The sequence below is a fragment of the Pipra filicauda genome, unplaced genomic scaffold (assembly GCF_003945595.2).
Source record: "Pipra filicauda isolate LSUMZ 115617 unplaced genomic scaffold, ASM394559v2 scaffold18_size4552066_pilon, whole genome shotgun sequence".
NCBI lineage: Eukaryota > Metazoa > Chordata > Aves > Passeriformes > Pipridae > Pipra > Pipra filicauda.
In genome coordinates, this window is record NW_024104298.1 from 3899920 (window position 1) to 3916320 (window position 16401).

The window sequence follows — 16401 nt, forward strand, 5'->3', positions numbered from 1 at the left end:
CAGGAACATTGTTCTCTCTTGCCCTGGGTTGTTACGCAGACTAAGTGAATCCGACAGCCATTTCGATACCTGGAATATGCTCAAATGCACACTAACTGTTTTGTTTTTTAAACTGAGCAAGGCCAGCACATATGTTTGAGAGTGGATATCTGCCTATGCTGGGCACTATTTCATGAAAGTCAGGTTTCTGTCACAGATCTAAGGCAAATATTACAATTTACAGGAAAGAAATGAGGACATCAATACATTGTGCGTTATTGGAGACGTACAGCCTTTATAACACGGTGGCTTTCACTATGATCTCTGGGTTTTCTATGTCCTTTTTGCTTTGGACCATTCTCAGTTCCAGCTGGGCTGAGTTTGGTTTGTTTCCTTCTCCAGCTTGTGCTAAAAAGATGACATCAGAACGTCATTAAAAACAGAAATATAAAAAGAAACAAGTTGCATTTTTCTCTTATCCCACGATTTTCTCTACCTTCCTCCCTTCCCTTCCCCAATTTCCCTTACAACCCCCTGCTAAAGGCTTCCAAGGTACAAGATCCAGGTCAGCACTGTGATTTTCTATAATCCTTGTTCAGCACCTCTCTCCAGGCAAATACGGCTCTGCTGTTAATTAGAAAGTGACACAGACACGCTCTGAGAACCCAGAGATCCCATCTGGATCTCCTTAGAATTGAAAGACATGGGAAGTCCAAGGGGACAGAAGCTGAAAAAAATCACTCCTCACATGGCCAACCAAGCAAAGAAATTATTATTTGCTGATAAATCCCTCTCAATACTAAACACACACTCAAGGGGAAAGTGAGTGAGCTACACTTAAAACAGAAGCCCTCTTGCACATCAAACTCGGCACTTCCTCATGTTCTTCTGCCTCTGTTTTGCAGAGCTGAGTCAAGCACAGTCAGCACGACTGTGGTTCCACTACAAGCTAAACAGTGACATCTTCAGTCAGCTGTTGTCAAAGATAGGCTTGGAGGACACAGTCAGGAACATGCAGACAAGACTAACAAGCTCTCATCCTGTAAATTCTCTGGCTGCCTCTGCACTGAGGGCTGCCTTTAGTCAGGAAACCCACAAAGCTCTTTGAATGTTTCTTCTGATGCAAATGCAGACAGAACACGGGAACAAGGTCTGAATGAATTACCTTTTGCACTCTTAATGGTCCTTTGCAGAACATGCTGCATGGCTGACACAGTCTTTTCACATGCCACCTGCATCAACATAACATATTCAGGTTTTAGTAAAACTTCGGCTGCCTAGTTTAATATTACTATTATTTCAAAAACACGGCTATTAAAAGGCAAACATGACTGATGACACAAGCAGGATGACAACTATGTAATGTAGAGTTTGGGGGAAAAAATTTTTGACTTAATTCTCTAACCAACTGAGCTAATTCTCCCAAAACAGGTATTAGAAACCATATACTCATATCGAGGACTTTATATCCTTAAGGGAAAGGAACAGAAAAATAGATCTGAGAAATTGTTTTCAGTGCTTATTATGACATGAGGATAAAAAAATGTAATTACAAACATGCATGCAGTCTCTCTCTCTAGAGAGAACAACATCTTATTTGGAAAAATTACAAAATCAATCCAACTGAAATGCAAATGCAACTGTTTGATGCTCCTTTTGGCAAAAGGGAAATTCTGGGTTTTTTTCCTCTGAGGTGAGGAAAAAAAGCCAAAACAGAAGACAGTCTTTAAATAATGTCATAGATTAAAAGTCATAAAAAACCCAGAAGAAACGTGGTCTAAACTTGCAGAGAGATGAGTAACTTCTCCCACACCTTCAAATTGTTTGGATGCTTGTGTGTCCATGCCAGAAGCATAGCAGCAAACAGGTCTCCTGTTCCAACAAAGACAGCATCCACTTTAGGAGACTCCATTCGAATTCTTTGTGTTATCCTGGTACCATCTGCTTTAGCTATAACACAAATAGAAAGTTAAGTAACAGACCCAGCAACTAACACAATAGCATTTACTAGAATTTAAAAAGAAATAATTTTAAAAGTGATCATCAGATTTGAATTCTTCTGTTGTTTGGAATGTAAAGCTGCTAAGGAGTATTGTAAACTTTGTACTTTAAAAGAGAGGGGTTTTAAAAGGCACAACCTTCAAAAACTTGGCCAACTTGGGGTAGCATTTACAACTTATATACTCTACATACTTCATTTGACAGGGAGGAGGTAGATAGCACCTTCATTTTTCATTCCTCAAAACTGTGCCCTTCTCAGGTGGAAACACTGTGTGACAGTCTGAAACACAGTGAATCTTGGTGATGGAATAAAGGGGGATATAAAGAAGGAACAGAAGCATATTTTATAACCTATGATGGGAGGAACAGTCTGCTAACAGTACACTGTAACTTTTCAGAAAAGTATTCAAAACATTCCAAGTTCCTGTTTTATATCACCACTACTCTCAGGGCCACTACTAGGGGCTGTAAGAGCCCTGATAAAACTCACCCAGGACATCCCCCACCCTGCACCCTCTGCCCAGGAGCTGCAGAGAAGCTCAGGTCTGGGCACAAGCACCCTTGCCTGAGCTCTGTTGTAGGTATTCCTGTGTTCAGCCCTGCTGTCCTGACTCAATGTTTGGATTTTCCAGATTAATTTCAGACCTGGCTTGTCTCACCTTCCTCTGATGACCACTGGCCTCTCAATGGGACCTGTCCTGCTCACCTTATTCAGATACAGTGGGTCTGAGTCTTGTGGATGTTCTGCCTGTGCTGTGATCACACACAGCTCCCAGCTTGTGTTCCCTCAGGGAGCAGCCCCAGTCTTACCACTCCTTGATATTACTCTAGGAAAAGCTGTTCCCTTAGGGATCTACACTCCTTCCATGCACTACAGATGGGTGTGACGAATTACTTCATCAAGAGACAAGTTAAACGAAAGCACAGTCAAGGGAGGAGTTCATGACTTACTTTTTCTGTGGCTTCCCAGAGCAATTAAGTAGTCATTTCCCAGAGGTGCCTGTAGATCTGAGCTTGTGATCACCACAGTCTCTGGTCCCATGGCATGGAGCATATCCATTACCTTTCCATGTACAAAAAGGCAGGAATCAGTGACTGCAGTTACGTGTTGGATAAACTTTGCATCATACTTAGGATTTTTGACCAGCACCTTATTTTGGCATGTTTTGTAAAGAGAAAAGCAGTTTCTGCTCAAATAATTCACTTGAATTAGGGGCATTACTTTGATATAGGGGAATCAAAACATCCACACTTAAATGTACACACTTGTTAAAATATACAAGCGTCTCTGTTTGTGTTATCTTTGGATGTTCCTCTGAAAAGAACACACTGTTTCAGCTGTGATCAGATTTTTTGCCTGCATCACGTTTTCAGAACGTATCATCAAAAGAACAGGAGAACAAATTCACCTGAGCTGGCATCTTGAAACAGTTGTTAGAAAGCCAACAAATCCAGGTCCTGAAATCTTATTTAGCTACTATTTTAAGAGTTAGCAAAATTTTTAAAAGTTAAATCAGAGGTTCAGGTGTGTCTGTCTCAATATTCCTTTCTCATTCTGTTTCAACCTCCAAATTACACTTGCAAATTATATACCTTTGCATGTGTATTTTCACTCTGTGTTCCTCACTTAAACTCATAAATACTCTACTTCTGACATCACAATTGGTTACTACAGAAAGAAGTGATTTTGATTTCACAGAAGAAAGAATGACTTCAGTAATGAGTTTAGCATAAAACACAGATAAAATATTAATTCTCCCAGCAGAGTTTAACTAAAAATCCTCTCAGGCTAGCTATGACTCATGAGCAGACGGATTTATTTCTGCTATTTTTTAATTCTCTATTGCTTTTCTTTCTTGTATAAGCCTCCAGGTTTCTTCAACTGTCAGACCTCTTTGCACAGACATCAGTTGGGTTTTAAAGAAGCAATAAATCCACCAGCATACACTGACATAATCAACTGTGAAATAGTATTAAACTAAATTTCATTTCTCAGTCACAATTCACCAAGAACCTAATCTCCACTATTTCTAGTCGTAGGAACTACATTAATATTACATCATATTTAATTTTATGTTAGATGGCTATACTGTCATCACTAGTCTGGTTGAAGAAATGAAAGCATGTCACCATGGAAGTTGATGCCAGAATTCCTACCACCTCAAAAGGGGACAAATTCCAGCATGGATTATTACTCAGAAGGACAGACTATATATGATATGCAGCTGGGGAGACAGATAGATTAAAATATAATATCCTGCAAGCAACTATTTTAAAAATCCTTCCACTCCTAAATATAATTCCACCTCTTTGGAAGAGATTTTTTTAAACCCCATCACAAATAAATGCTATCACACCAAACAGTCAGAAAACTAACTTGCACAACTGGTCAGCACATGCAACTTGTGTTTGCAGCTGAAATATGCAAATCTAAAACCAATGGCTGCCCAGCTAATTGTGTTCTCCTCAAGGCCGTGGGTCCACTGGTGAGGATGAGAACGGAAGAACTGAGTTGCAGTTAGTGGCATAAAGCACAGCTCATCACCCTCACCCAGCACAGTGGGGTAATGTAAAACTGGGGGTTGTAAAAGTGGGGGGGGGGAAGGTGAGAACTAAAACAGCTGAGATCTTTTTAGATGCTTCCTGCAGTGAATCAATGGTAAGCAACCCATGTTGTCTGATGTCGCTACAGCAAAAAAACAACAAACATTTGGGCTGACAGACCCCCAGCGACTCTCCAGGGTGCCACTGCAGCTGCTGTTTGTTTAGATTTTGTGTTCTTTTGAAGTTCAAAACCAAACTGGAAGGAATAACATCAGTCCATTATGAAAGCACTTGACTAGTCAACAAAGAGCTCAGCCCTTCTCAAGACATCAATAAAACCACATTCCTATTTTGTCCTTCACCACCAAGCCCTGCAGCTTTTTATTTTCTTCAGTTTGTATGAAAGGGTAAATCTTTACACCTCGATGCAATATATTTGCAGGCTATCTATCATCTCTGTATGGCAATGACAGCAGCTGTCAATGCTGTGGATTTGTCTGGGAGAAGGAGGAAAAGCTGTCCTCACACTCAGCCTTGCTGCTGCACGACTCACACATGGACAGCAAACAGAGAGACCTGAGCAGGTTCCTGATGCCCAGGGTCACCCAAGGTTTTCACCCCAACCAAAGCATTTCCACAGCACTGACAAGTGTCTGGGTACTTGCCACATGTGCTGCTGCCTCTCTTCTTACACTGCAGGAAAGCAACCTCACGGAGATCTACTCATTACCAAGGTAATGGCTTTATCTGTAGCTCTTTCTGGAAGTTTCTGTCGAAGTCTGACACTAAAATAGGAAATGTTTTGTGCCTGGAGTGCATGAACTTTTTTGATATACAGAAAGAAAGGGTGGAGGCTAAAGTGACTTCAAGGTTAAAGACAAACTGCAAACTGCAGCACTGCAGGCAGGAATGCAGAAAGAGATCTTACACACCCTACCCTTTCCCTACTTACCTCTAAAGCATCTTTTTCGGTGTAAATCTTCCTGCCCGTGAGTAACCTGAGAATGAAACAGAAATCTTAAAAGAGCACAAGTACTCCAGGCAGTGACTGCTTTGTTTATGCTTTGAAAGGAGGAAAGCTTGGACTGCACCAAACAAGCCTAAACCTTCTGTAGCTTCACGGTCTGCTGGACCAGACCGCTGTCTTTAAAGGTTACGTGCACAGACACACAGTGCTTCTGCAGAGGACTCACACCAGCCCTAACCTGCCTCCTCTAGAGATCCCTGTACCACAAAAATTCCCTTACAAGTGTCTTCTCTCCATCTCCCATGTAGCTGCTCCCTCCCCTCAGGGGCATAGCCTGTGATGTATCACAACAGATTATTTCCTGACCAAAGAGTCACAGTCCTATGTAGACAGGACAAGCAGCAGGCATTTAAATTCTTAGCTCCCATGAGATGTTGACATGGTGGTATTTCTGAATCTAGTTTTGGGGGGTTCAACCCAACTATCTCAGTTTTGATATTCTAACATATAATAAAAGTTTCCATAGTAATGGGTAAGGATGGGTAAGGTATTTTTTCAACCTGTCCTAGATACAGGCCTCTGGGGATAACAAGAAGTAATCATGAAAATGAGAGACTGGAGAAAACAAGAAAAATCTTTTCCTCACATAACTTCCAGATTTTTTATTGATTTCAGTATGGAACATCTGAGGTTGTCTGAAAAGCACCACTTGAAAGTAACAGCTAAAAACCAAACCCCAAAACATACCTACATAAGGCACTATAGTGAGACAAATAAAATAATGGGGTATCAGCCTTCCCTGATTTTGTCCCCAAGTTTATTTGGCTAGAAAAGGAAATAAGCACTTACTCAGCTTCAAACTGGTTAGGAGTAATTATATCTGCAACAGGTACAACTTTGTCCCTGTAGACTGGGAGGAGATCCTTGGGCACATACTAGGGAAGAAGAAACAGTGTCAAATGCTGTCAGCAGGATCTGCGATGTGGGACTGCAACCCTCCCTCACTGCCTTTTTACTGAAATTATTTGCTAGTTTTGATCAAAAATGAATGTGTGTCAGTATGCAGCCTGGTATTGGCACATGGAGCTTTTCCATCACTGATCACAGCCCAATCCTAACAGCTGTTGGATCCCACACAAAATAACTCATCTTCATTTAGGTTCCAGTGCTGTGTCAATTCACACGACGGCTGACAATGCCAGCCAGGCTACCAGCCAAAAGAGAGCTCCTGACAGAAGATGAGAGAACTCCAGTGACACAGGGAGGTAGAGTATCGGGATATTTTCCTGCAGACATGGTCTGTATTCCCTCTGTTGTCTCAGCAGAGAGCCTGAAATAATCCCAGGGCTATGCAGCTGTCATTCCTCCCACATACTAAACTCATTCAAATACAAGAAATTAAAGCACAAACTTACTTACTGGGATTCAAAGCCACACTTAGGTAAAGTAGCTTAGTTTGTGTGTTTAAAAATTAATAAATCTTTACACATCTTTATAAAACAAACATTCACTGCACAGAGAATCCAAACAGATGAATACTAACCATAGAGCCTTCTCCATTCCATTTGTCACCCATCACTGGATCACACACTGTAAGAGAATAAATTTAGGTTTAGAAATGGGGTACAGTTATAGAGACCCTGGTTGAAGGGAAAAATTCTAGGTAACAGCCCTGAGCACCTTATAGCTTATATAATTTCACAGCTCTTGCAGTACACTCAGCCTGAAATTTGTAACTGGTGGCTGCCAATCCTGAAAGAGTAGGCCATGTCTTAAAGAGTTATCAAGCTGGGATTACCCTCTCTTGCCTGTTTCCATGTTGTTATGTCTGAAGATGATGAGGATGAGAGGATCTGAGTGCTGGGAGTAAAGGGCCTTTTGTTATGGAGAACACAAAGAGCCCTCCCCTTCACTCCCCAACCCTAAACTCTGGAATGGTAGTACGGTTGGGAAGAAATGTGGGAGAAGCTAATAGCTCTGAAAAGAGTCCCATTTCTACTTCAGTGTAAAAAAATACATGCCAAATGTACACACCAAAATGTTGAGTGTATATTAAATAAAAAGCGTATTATAATGAAACAGTAAGAAAATCCATGCCAAACTACAAGAATTCATATTTGGTGTAGTAATATTAACATGTGTTTGGGATGGGTTCTGTATCATCAGCAGCATTAACAATGTATTCCAAGTGTCCTCAGTTTCAGAGCATGGAAATAGCCACAGTGTACTTCAAAAAGGAACATTGTTCACTATATTAAAAGAGCCTTTAGCAAGATAAAAAAGAAATACAAATCCAATCAGTATTTAAGGAAGTTTTTCTATGAATAAAAAGAGGGTAATTTGTTTTACATTTTAAAAGTATTTTCCTTACATTATAATCTATTTATTAAATATAAAGGGTCTTAGAAGCCTAGCTGTGATCTCGACATCTGACCTCTTCCTTTTCTATACAGTGAGAGACTCCTTTCTACTCATATTCCAACAGTCCTTAGTTTTCATACAAGGCTCTGGAGAATCTGACAATGCAACAGTGTTAATAAAGACTAAAAAGCAACAAAACCCAGTGAAGATCTCTCTGCTCCATTTTGCTAAATGAGCACTGTGCTTTGTTAATTTTAAGTCATCAGCAGTAGACACCTGCAAATCCTGCCAATCTTTCTAAATGCTTCCTGACCACACAGTTTACTGAACCTGAAGATGACAGCTAAAAACCATAATTCACAGCTTTTTATCCCACTAAATCCTCCCTGAGCTTGCCCTGTCACTCTAAACGTTTTGCTCAATTCAAGCCTACACTGGTTATGTTCAAATGTCCCAAAAGAGATTCAGGAAGGAAAGAGGAGAATTTTTTTCCCACAGGTTTAAGCCTGACATGACATGTTAATGAGGACAGTTGCTAGAGCCTGTTGCTCCCACATTTTAGCAGAAGGCACCAGAGCTAAAAAAAGACTTGGAGTTTAAGGTGAATCATGAAGCTTACAAGGCAAAGTAAGACATTTATGGGATGTTACATGAAGCCATGGCAGGGCAACACGGGAGAGTCTGTCCTGCTTTTGACTGACTGGGAAGTCTGGGAGAGGCTTCAGCCATCAGCACATGCAGCCTCTGAACTACCACCAGCAGCAGCTGGCTGGGATTTTTATCCTTTCTTGGATACAGACAGTCAGTCCTCAAGGCACATTCTCCCTTGGACAGCATAAGGCAAGAAACATACTGAAAGGCATAAAATCAGAAAGATAAAAAGCCAAGTCCCTCAACACTTAAAGCTGAAATGAAACACCACTGGAGCCTCAGAGAGCCCCCAGGTCAGCGGAGAAGATGGTTGTGAAATGCTGTGTAACATCAGAGCAGTGTTGTCATCCTAAAACAGTAAAATGAATAAAATTAATAAAAACGCAGTGATGAAACAGAAAGGATTATAATGCACTTCCTTACCATATACAAGGTTGGAATTCTGTTGCTTCAACTCCTGGACAATATCCACCACCATTGCAAGAAATGATGTGTCTCTTGTATACCCTTTGGGGAAAAAAATAAAAAGAAAGACATTTCTGAAGTCTATTTTCATGAACACTTCTTCTGTTTTTAGTTTTGGATAGGAATGCTGCATACTTCTCATTCTTTGGATAAATGCATTTTTAAAACAAAGGCATTTTAGTAGTTCATTCAGGAAAAATCGGTGGAAAACAAATTCAGACAACTACAAATATAACCTTAAAAATCCATTTACTAAATATGTTATATATGAAGGGCTCATACAATTTCAAAATGCTTGAACATATATAAACAAAGGTCAGGCTAAAAGGAAAAAACCTTTCCTTTTCATCAAAACAGCAGTCTAATAAGTATTATTTATGATGTAGTAAATATTTTAATTTCCATATACTTTTCTCATACTCTGTCTTAAAGCAATTTTTTAATTATTATTATTAATGTTTGCTCTGATAAAGTCTAGCACACTAATGCAATGGAGTTTTAATTTTGAATATTTTAGAGCAATGGCCAAAGCACCAATAAAATTCCTGTTTTTTAGGCTTAGCAGTGAAAAAAAATGGAAATAAATTTTACTATATTTTAAGGACTTAATCGCACTGCTAGCACCACAATATTCTTATTTAAAAATTAATTTCTTTATTTTATAGATGTTTCTTAATTTATATACTTATAGATTAACTTCATTTGCAGCATTTATAAATTAACAATTTTATTTTAATTTATTTTAGTTCATTCAATACTATTATTTTGAGCCAGGTAGCACCTTCAAACCTTCAGCTTGGAAATGTCCACTCTACTAAAATATTTAAAAGTGCATTTTGGTGATTTTTTTTTTTTAAAACTTGCAAAACTGATCAATTCTTAGATGTTACAGAGAAATGGAAAAAGCTTCCACGATTTTTGGCCAGAATGCTTTGCCTTACATCTATGAAATGCTGATCATCAGGAAAAAGAGCCAAGCAAAGATTTTTGTTATAGACTGGCTGAAAAAAAAAAAATACACAGCTTGGTTAACATTATTGACAGAGGTGTTTAAAACAATTACACTGAATTGGAGTTTATCTCTTACCTTGAGTCTTTTACTGTAAATGAAACAAGTATATGAAGATCTACAAATAACAACAGTCACAAAAGTTAACAGTGTTACTTTGTCTAAGTGGCCTAAAGACAATAACTTCCATCTCAGCCAAGATATCTACAGTCACCAGACATACAATTAACAATAAAATCCTGTCCGTTGAGAAATCAATTTGTTTTCAGTGTGTAAATAATCATATCCAGGTTGCTGGAGGTACAAAGTAGTTGTCCACTATAGTGAATGGCTGTTCCTGTTTGAAGAGAAAAACCTGACTTTTGGCCCTGAATTTTAAGTTCAGTTGCAGTGCAGCTGCAGAATAAAACACTGGAAGTATTATTGGATATTAAGAAATTACTGACATTTCTACCCATGCCTTCTTTTTGTCCATGTGGAAAATGTCTACAGCAAATAAGATTTTTAAAACAAACTTGAACAACACACTGATCCATCTACCCACAAATCCTTTTTTAAAAGGCATGTTAATAAAGATTCCCTTTTTCTCCGAAATTCCTTTTCTTTTGCTGAAGATTTCTGTTTCTCATTCTTCCACTTTTAATCTCTTACATCCATTTTGCCAGTACAAGACTGTGATAGAAAGGGTGTAGAGGTCTCTTCCAAGAGTTAGAAGTAAAATAAAAAAGGAACATTTCAGCTAAAAGAATACTCAAACACTATTTAGAATTTTTGCATACTAGCATCTCCTGAAAATTCCTGCAATACAGTGTGTTCTTCCTGGAAATGCCCTCTGAGAGAGTTCTTTCAAGGAAAAAAAGGGTGTTCATCTATTTCTCAATCACAGAGAACTCCTTTATGCCAAAATTAATTTCTTAACCTTAGTTCAATCTACTTTCTATTTAGTCTCCTTTATTTTGGAGATATTCCTTGAAAAAGCCCTGACAATAACTCTTCAGACATGTCATACCCTTCCAGCCAGAATGACTGCTGTGGAGTTATAATCCATACACTTAAAAGTTTCCAATTTTCCCTGTATATAAAGAACTTCCTTACATGTGGAAGCCATGAAATCAATTAAATCTGGTTATATATTTCTGCTTACCTTTAAAAAGTGACTGTTCACTGCTATAAAAAAATGATACTGTAATCTAAACCAGATGCACAACTCTTACTGAGGTGAAACCTGATCGGTAACCTACTTTTGAGAAGCAGGAATTGGATGAGAAGCAATCTTTAATAAAAACTGCACGTAGAATCTCTCATTTCTAGAAAATGTTTTACAAGAAGTTCTCTTTGCCTGTATTTATAAACACTTTGTACTTAGTGCTAGAAAAGGAAGACACTGCAGGACTGTATTCACTCAGATGACCTACATAGTAACAAGAGCAAAAAATCAAGACATGACAGAGTCAAACCCAAAATCCAACCCTGCTTATACTTTGCTCCGTGTCCAAGCACTATGCCTGAAAGATCAAGCAAAAAAATCAAGGACATACAACTGTGTATAAAATCATGCTGCAGTAGCACAGAGTGCCAGTGCTGCAGATTTAGGAGAAAGGGTTAAACTCGTGTCTTCCTAACAAATTTTAAAATAATACTCTGACATTCCTCATCCTTTTTTTCCAGTAGAGGCACTCCCAAAACATTAAGTATGCCTGCACATGACTGGCCTGTACAAGTCTGTAAATTATACAAGGGGATCAATTTACCCACCCAGTTACAACCTGCAGGCTGGAGAGCTCTGGCTGTTCCAAATTAAACAGCATGAGCAGTTGAGACTATAATATACAGGTGAAATTGCAGGAGGAACCAAAGGAGGGAAATTTTAATTGCTTGGTTTGCAATAAGGAGGGATATGGTTTATATTTCTTTAGTTCTGTTTACATCTCATGAGAACTCCGGGGAACCAGCTCATCTTACCTGTGAGTACATAATCGTAGCGGTTGACCTTGTTCAGCTTCAGTCCTTCATACAGTTCATGAAGTTCATCTGAATTCAACACCTGACCCTTCCAATGGGCATAACCTGCAAAGCAAATGCCAGATAATTTTTTTCAAGAGCTGGATTTTCTATTTCAGATCACACATTATACACATGCAGGGACCACATCAATTATCAGCATCAAAAAGCATTTCCACCTCTTCTGTAAAATGCTGTTGCCGAATGAAAGCTGCTGTCAGCAGAACAGCTGATGTGCTCAGCTTCTTCTTAGCACTTCTGTCTCCCAAAGAATGACTACGCTGCAATTTGAGACTGTCCATTTACCAGCAAATCAAGCTGAGAACACACAAGCTCCTGCAAGATTTCCCATGGAGCCTTTGCAACTACCCCTTTCCTGTGCGGAGGGTGACAAACATATGTTTTAGGCTTCACTGGAGGAGGGTGTCAGCACAACATATCTTTGTTATTTTATACTATATTAAAAAAGAGAAAATTGACAGTTAGATGACAAGCTTAACAGGCTTGTGGATCTGTCCATACCCAGATATGCAGCACTGCTGCACCCCATCAGATGTGGTGCTTGCTGGGACTTGCATGTAACGAATAGACATATAATGTCATCTGACAGATTTTCTTCCCAAAATAGCACAGCTTTAGTACTGAGAATCCTGGAGGAGGAAATGAGTAGCAGAAAGACACTATAAACAGACAAATAATATCCATACACTCTTATCCTTGAATGATCTCTAAGAATTACAAGCCAATATTCTCAGCCGAGAAGCGGATGGAATGTGAAGTTACTTGGGAGAAGCTGAAACGATTCCAGCAAACAGTGGACCAAGCTTCATGGAAGCCAATTTCAAGGAAAAGAAAAATAATTTCCCTTAGCAGAATCTAAATATTTATTGAAAAATGTAAATGCACCTTGCACCTTGTTGTCAAAGCCTGCTGCCCATCTAGGTGGCACCAATCCCTTCCCTGTATGTAAGAATGGAGCTTCCTCCAGGATTTTAGATGAAGCACCCGCAGTTTAACTCTTCCAACTTCCATAAAATCAGAGGTTGTTAAAAAGCTTATCTTTTTATTAACTGGAATTAGGAAAAGTGAAATGTTAAAATCATGTGTCTTCTTCCATACCACCCTTGTGTGATAACTTCTGCTCTTGCAGTTAGGAAATTCTGTGATAAAAACTGTTGGTTTTGATTATCACTCTAAACTGTGTTATTAGAGTAACTGCCAAAAGGTGCCTGGAGCTTAGTCTAAGCACATTTTTCAGTTTTCCTTCTTATGAATGCAAATACACCCACAGTATGGTGAGCAGATGGATCATTTTGTTCTCCTCAGCTCACAAAGGCCAAGCCTCTAAAACACGACTCGCTGCCAGCTGGCTGGGGGCCTGACTCACATCAGCCACCACCACTCTCTCCCAGGCAAACGCCTCCCACAAAGTCCCTGTGAAGAAATGGACAAAGTGGGGGATTTCCGTATGTCAGGGCTGTGGTTTCATTGCAAAAGACAGTGCTATTCAAAACTGCAACAGCCAACACCCAGGCACACCTCTAGTTCTTCAGGCACCCCGAGCGTATGAGGAACCCTTGACTACACCTAACCCCAGTAGCTGGTTAATTAACACATATGCAGATGTTTGTTCTGTCACATCTGCAATGCCAGAGAGAAATCATCTGTCCTCTCCTCTTCCTTGAATCTCTGTAGCACTGCAAAGCCCGTACAGGGACACAACAGGGTCCTTCCACTGTGGCCATGAATGAAACTGGGTGCATTTTTCACCCAGAAGCAAGATCTGCTGGCAAAAGTGCAGATTTTTGCCTCACACGTGGCCATAAATATAAATATGACTGCCCAGACAATCCAGATACTCTCAGGAGGCATCCCTACAAATTCACCATTTAACTAAGAGTTCACCTGCCTGTGTCAAGCTGTCTGTACCAAGCTGCCTTAAATACTCAATGCACGGGGTTCATGTCACACTGATCCCTCCACTGAGGGGGAGAAATAAATATGGAAACACAATATTGGGCAGCAGCCCAGCTTAGCTCAGGAATTGGTAACTCACCCACACGGGGCAGGGACATTGAACTCTGTAGCAATGACTTCCAAAGGTTCTAAAGGAGCCTTTTTACTACATGGTAAAGTGTAATACAACCTAAAGTCTAATCACACAACAGCCAGAGGAAAAACAAAACCCTAGGGAAGCTCTCAGGGAAGCCCCAGCTATTCAGACAGAAAAAAAAGGTGAAATGCCTTCACTGGATCTGCAGAGAACTGTGATTTCACTAGGAACTGAATTATGCTGGAGCAAGAAGAAACAAACAAAATCAAAACTGGCAGCAAAATGGAAATCACCCTGAGCCCTTTCCCCAGGGTAATGTCATGTAACATGATGAACAAGGTGCAAACCCTGTGACCCTGCATTTATCCTGCTCTCCTCACGGAATATACAACCAAAAATCAGCTTCTGTAGAGGGACAGAAGAAAAAGCCAGTTACTCATGTTCAAAAAGTGTTTCACTAACTGCAGAATGGATAAGTTGGGGTCTCAGGAAGAGGGACTATCTTGAAAGGGGTCTTCCCTGAGTCTTCCTTGTTTTATGTGCAAAACCACCAAATAATTCCCCTCGGTGCTGGACTGAGAGAACAGAGAACACTGCAAATCATGATCCAGCTCTCCAAAAGACCACTTGGCTCAATCTAACTGTATTAGTCTCCCAGATTTGTAAATAATTTTAAACACACAGAAGAGCATAAGCATTCAAATGACTTTATACCCCTTCTGCTTATCTGTGATATGACCTTTTATTGCAATTATCTATTTGGTTTTAGCACATAAGGGAATGAAAAACAGGTAAGATATCATGACTTATGTCACTTATCCCTCTAAAAGGACATATGTATTCATCAGTCTCCAGGGAAATATCTTGGTTCATCTGTATGAAAAAGAAAAAAAATAACAAAACCACAACCCAGACAGGTAGCTAATACTACACCCAAGATGAATTTACACACTTTTTTGTCTTGCCTTCCTCCACTAGTACTTTTTTTCTCCTTTGGAATGTATTTATAATCCTCTTAATTACTTTCAAAAACAAGGAAGAAAGAAAATAAAAGTCCCAAGCATATCAGAAGGGACAAAAAACCCCAACCAAGCAACGCAGCAAAACAAAAAATAAGCTACCATTTCGGTACAGCAAGGCGTGTAAGATTTCTTTGTTTTCCAACCCAGAACACTCTGTTCTGAGGTTTGAGTTCCTCCTGTGGTGCTCCCTGCAAAACTATTCCAAGTGGCTTCACTACCCAAGTATTTCACATGGGAAAAAGGAAGAAAGATCTAGTGTTTAAGGCACATGATGGACAGGCAGTCTGGTTTGAATTACAAAATTCACATGTAAACTCCAGCAGACAACCTGGCCTAAACACATGACTAATCTTTAGCTACCAGGAGGCCTTCAACAAATACAGAAATACAGTACCAAATTCCCCACTGGATTTTTTACAGCTGGGCAGTGTGGGAGTAAAATACTAGCAGTGTTAGGCATGAGTGGAGATCTTTTCTTTTTGCCCCTGCACACACAGGTGTGAGTGACTGCATATGGGTGGCAGACTATGAGGAATCACATCAAGACATAATTATAATTTATCACGTATTAGACCTACCAGCCAACCCAACCACCCACTACACACCCACTAAGTGGAAGTCAAAAGTGCTTAGAAATAAAAAGGAACAGAAAAAAAACCCCTGGGCTCTTTGTTCCAGAGCAGTTTCAAAGGTAGGATTTGGACAGCAAAGTAAGCACATTATATGCTTGCTGGTAACCTACCAATGAAAAACAAAAATGAAAATCCCCGAGGAATTAAAAATGCACCCCAAAATATCAACAATAGAATAATAAAAAAAAAAATCTAGATTTTAATTTTTGCACATCAGACAATGAGATGCTTCTGCAAACAGTACAGTAAAATAGAATAAAAAGCACAGTCTTTGTAGGCTGCATGACAGCTTCTTTTATTTGTACATGAAGCACGATGCCATTCAAGTGTGAGTCACTCTAATCACAAAAGATCCTCACGAAGCAACATGACAAACTGTTCTCCCAGGGGGACTGATTTAAAGCACATTTTCCAAATTTCAGGATTATCAGAGACTAAAGAAAGCTGAATTTTCTGAGCAGGAGTCAGCAGAAAGTTGCCCGTGGTAGCTTACTAATTTAAAGACAGGGCAAAAAAAGAGCAATAATGATTCACCCAAGAAAGTCTGTTAGTCATAAATTCTCTCTGCATTTTATCTTTTGCTGCCAGGACCAAGTTTAAAAACAGGGAAAGAAGGAAAGAAAGAACATCATGTCCAGAACCTCACAGACTTTTCTACCTGTGCTCCTCTGGTATGTGGCACTCTTTCAGAAACTACAGTTCACACCCAGATTTTG

At 39.6% G+C, this 16401-nt stretch overlaps 1 protein-coding gene across 2 annotated transcripts in view; it reads right to left on the minus strand.

Annotated features, from left to right (window-relative positions):
• Positions 1-245: 245 nt before the first annotated feature.
• Positions 246-16401, minus strand: part of PDXK (pyridoxal kinase) — a 39198-nt gene continuing 23042 nt past the window's right edge. For both annotated transcript variants that reach the window (XM_027741961.2, XM_039380209.1), the window contains exons 3-11: positions 11940-12044; positions 8927-9010; positions 7035-7081; positions 6341-6426; positions 5477-5522; positions 2932-3043; positions 1793-1929; positions 1145-1211; positions 246-387 (exon numbers count right to left, since the gene is read on the minus strand). In XM_027741961.2, coding sequence (XP_027597762.1) covers positions 275-387; positions 1145-1211; positions 1793-1929; positions 2932-3043; positions 5477-5522; positions 6341-6426; positions 7035-7081; positions 8927-9010; positions 11940-12044 — 797 coding nt within the window. In that variant the 3' untranslated portion in view covers positions 246-274. The remainder of the gene's footprint in view (positions 388-1144; positions 1212-1792; positions 1930-2931; positions 3044-5476; positions 5523-6340; positions 6427-7034; positions 7082-8926; positions 9011-11939; positions 12045-16401) is intronic.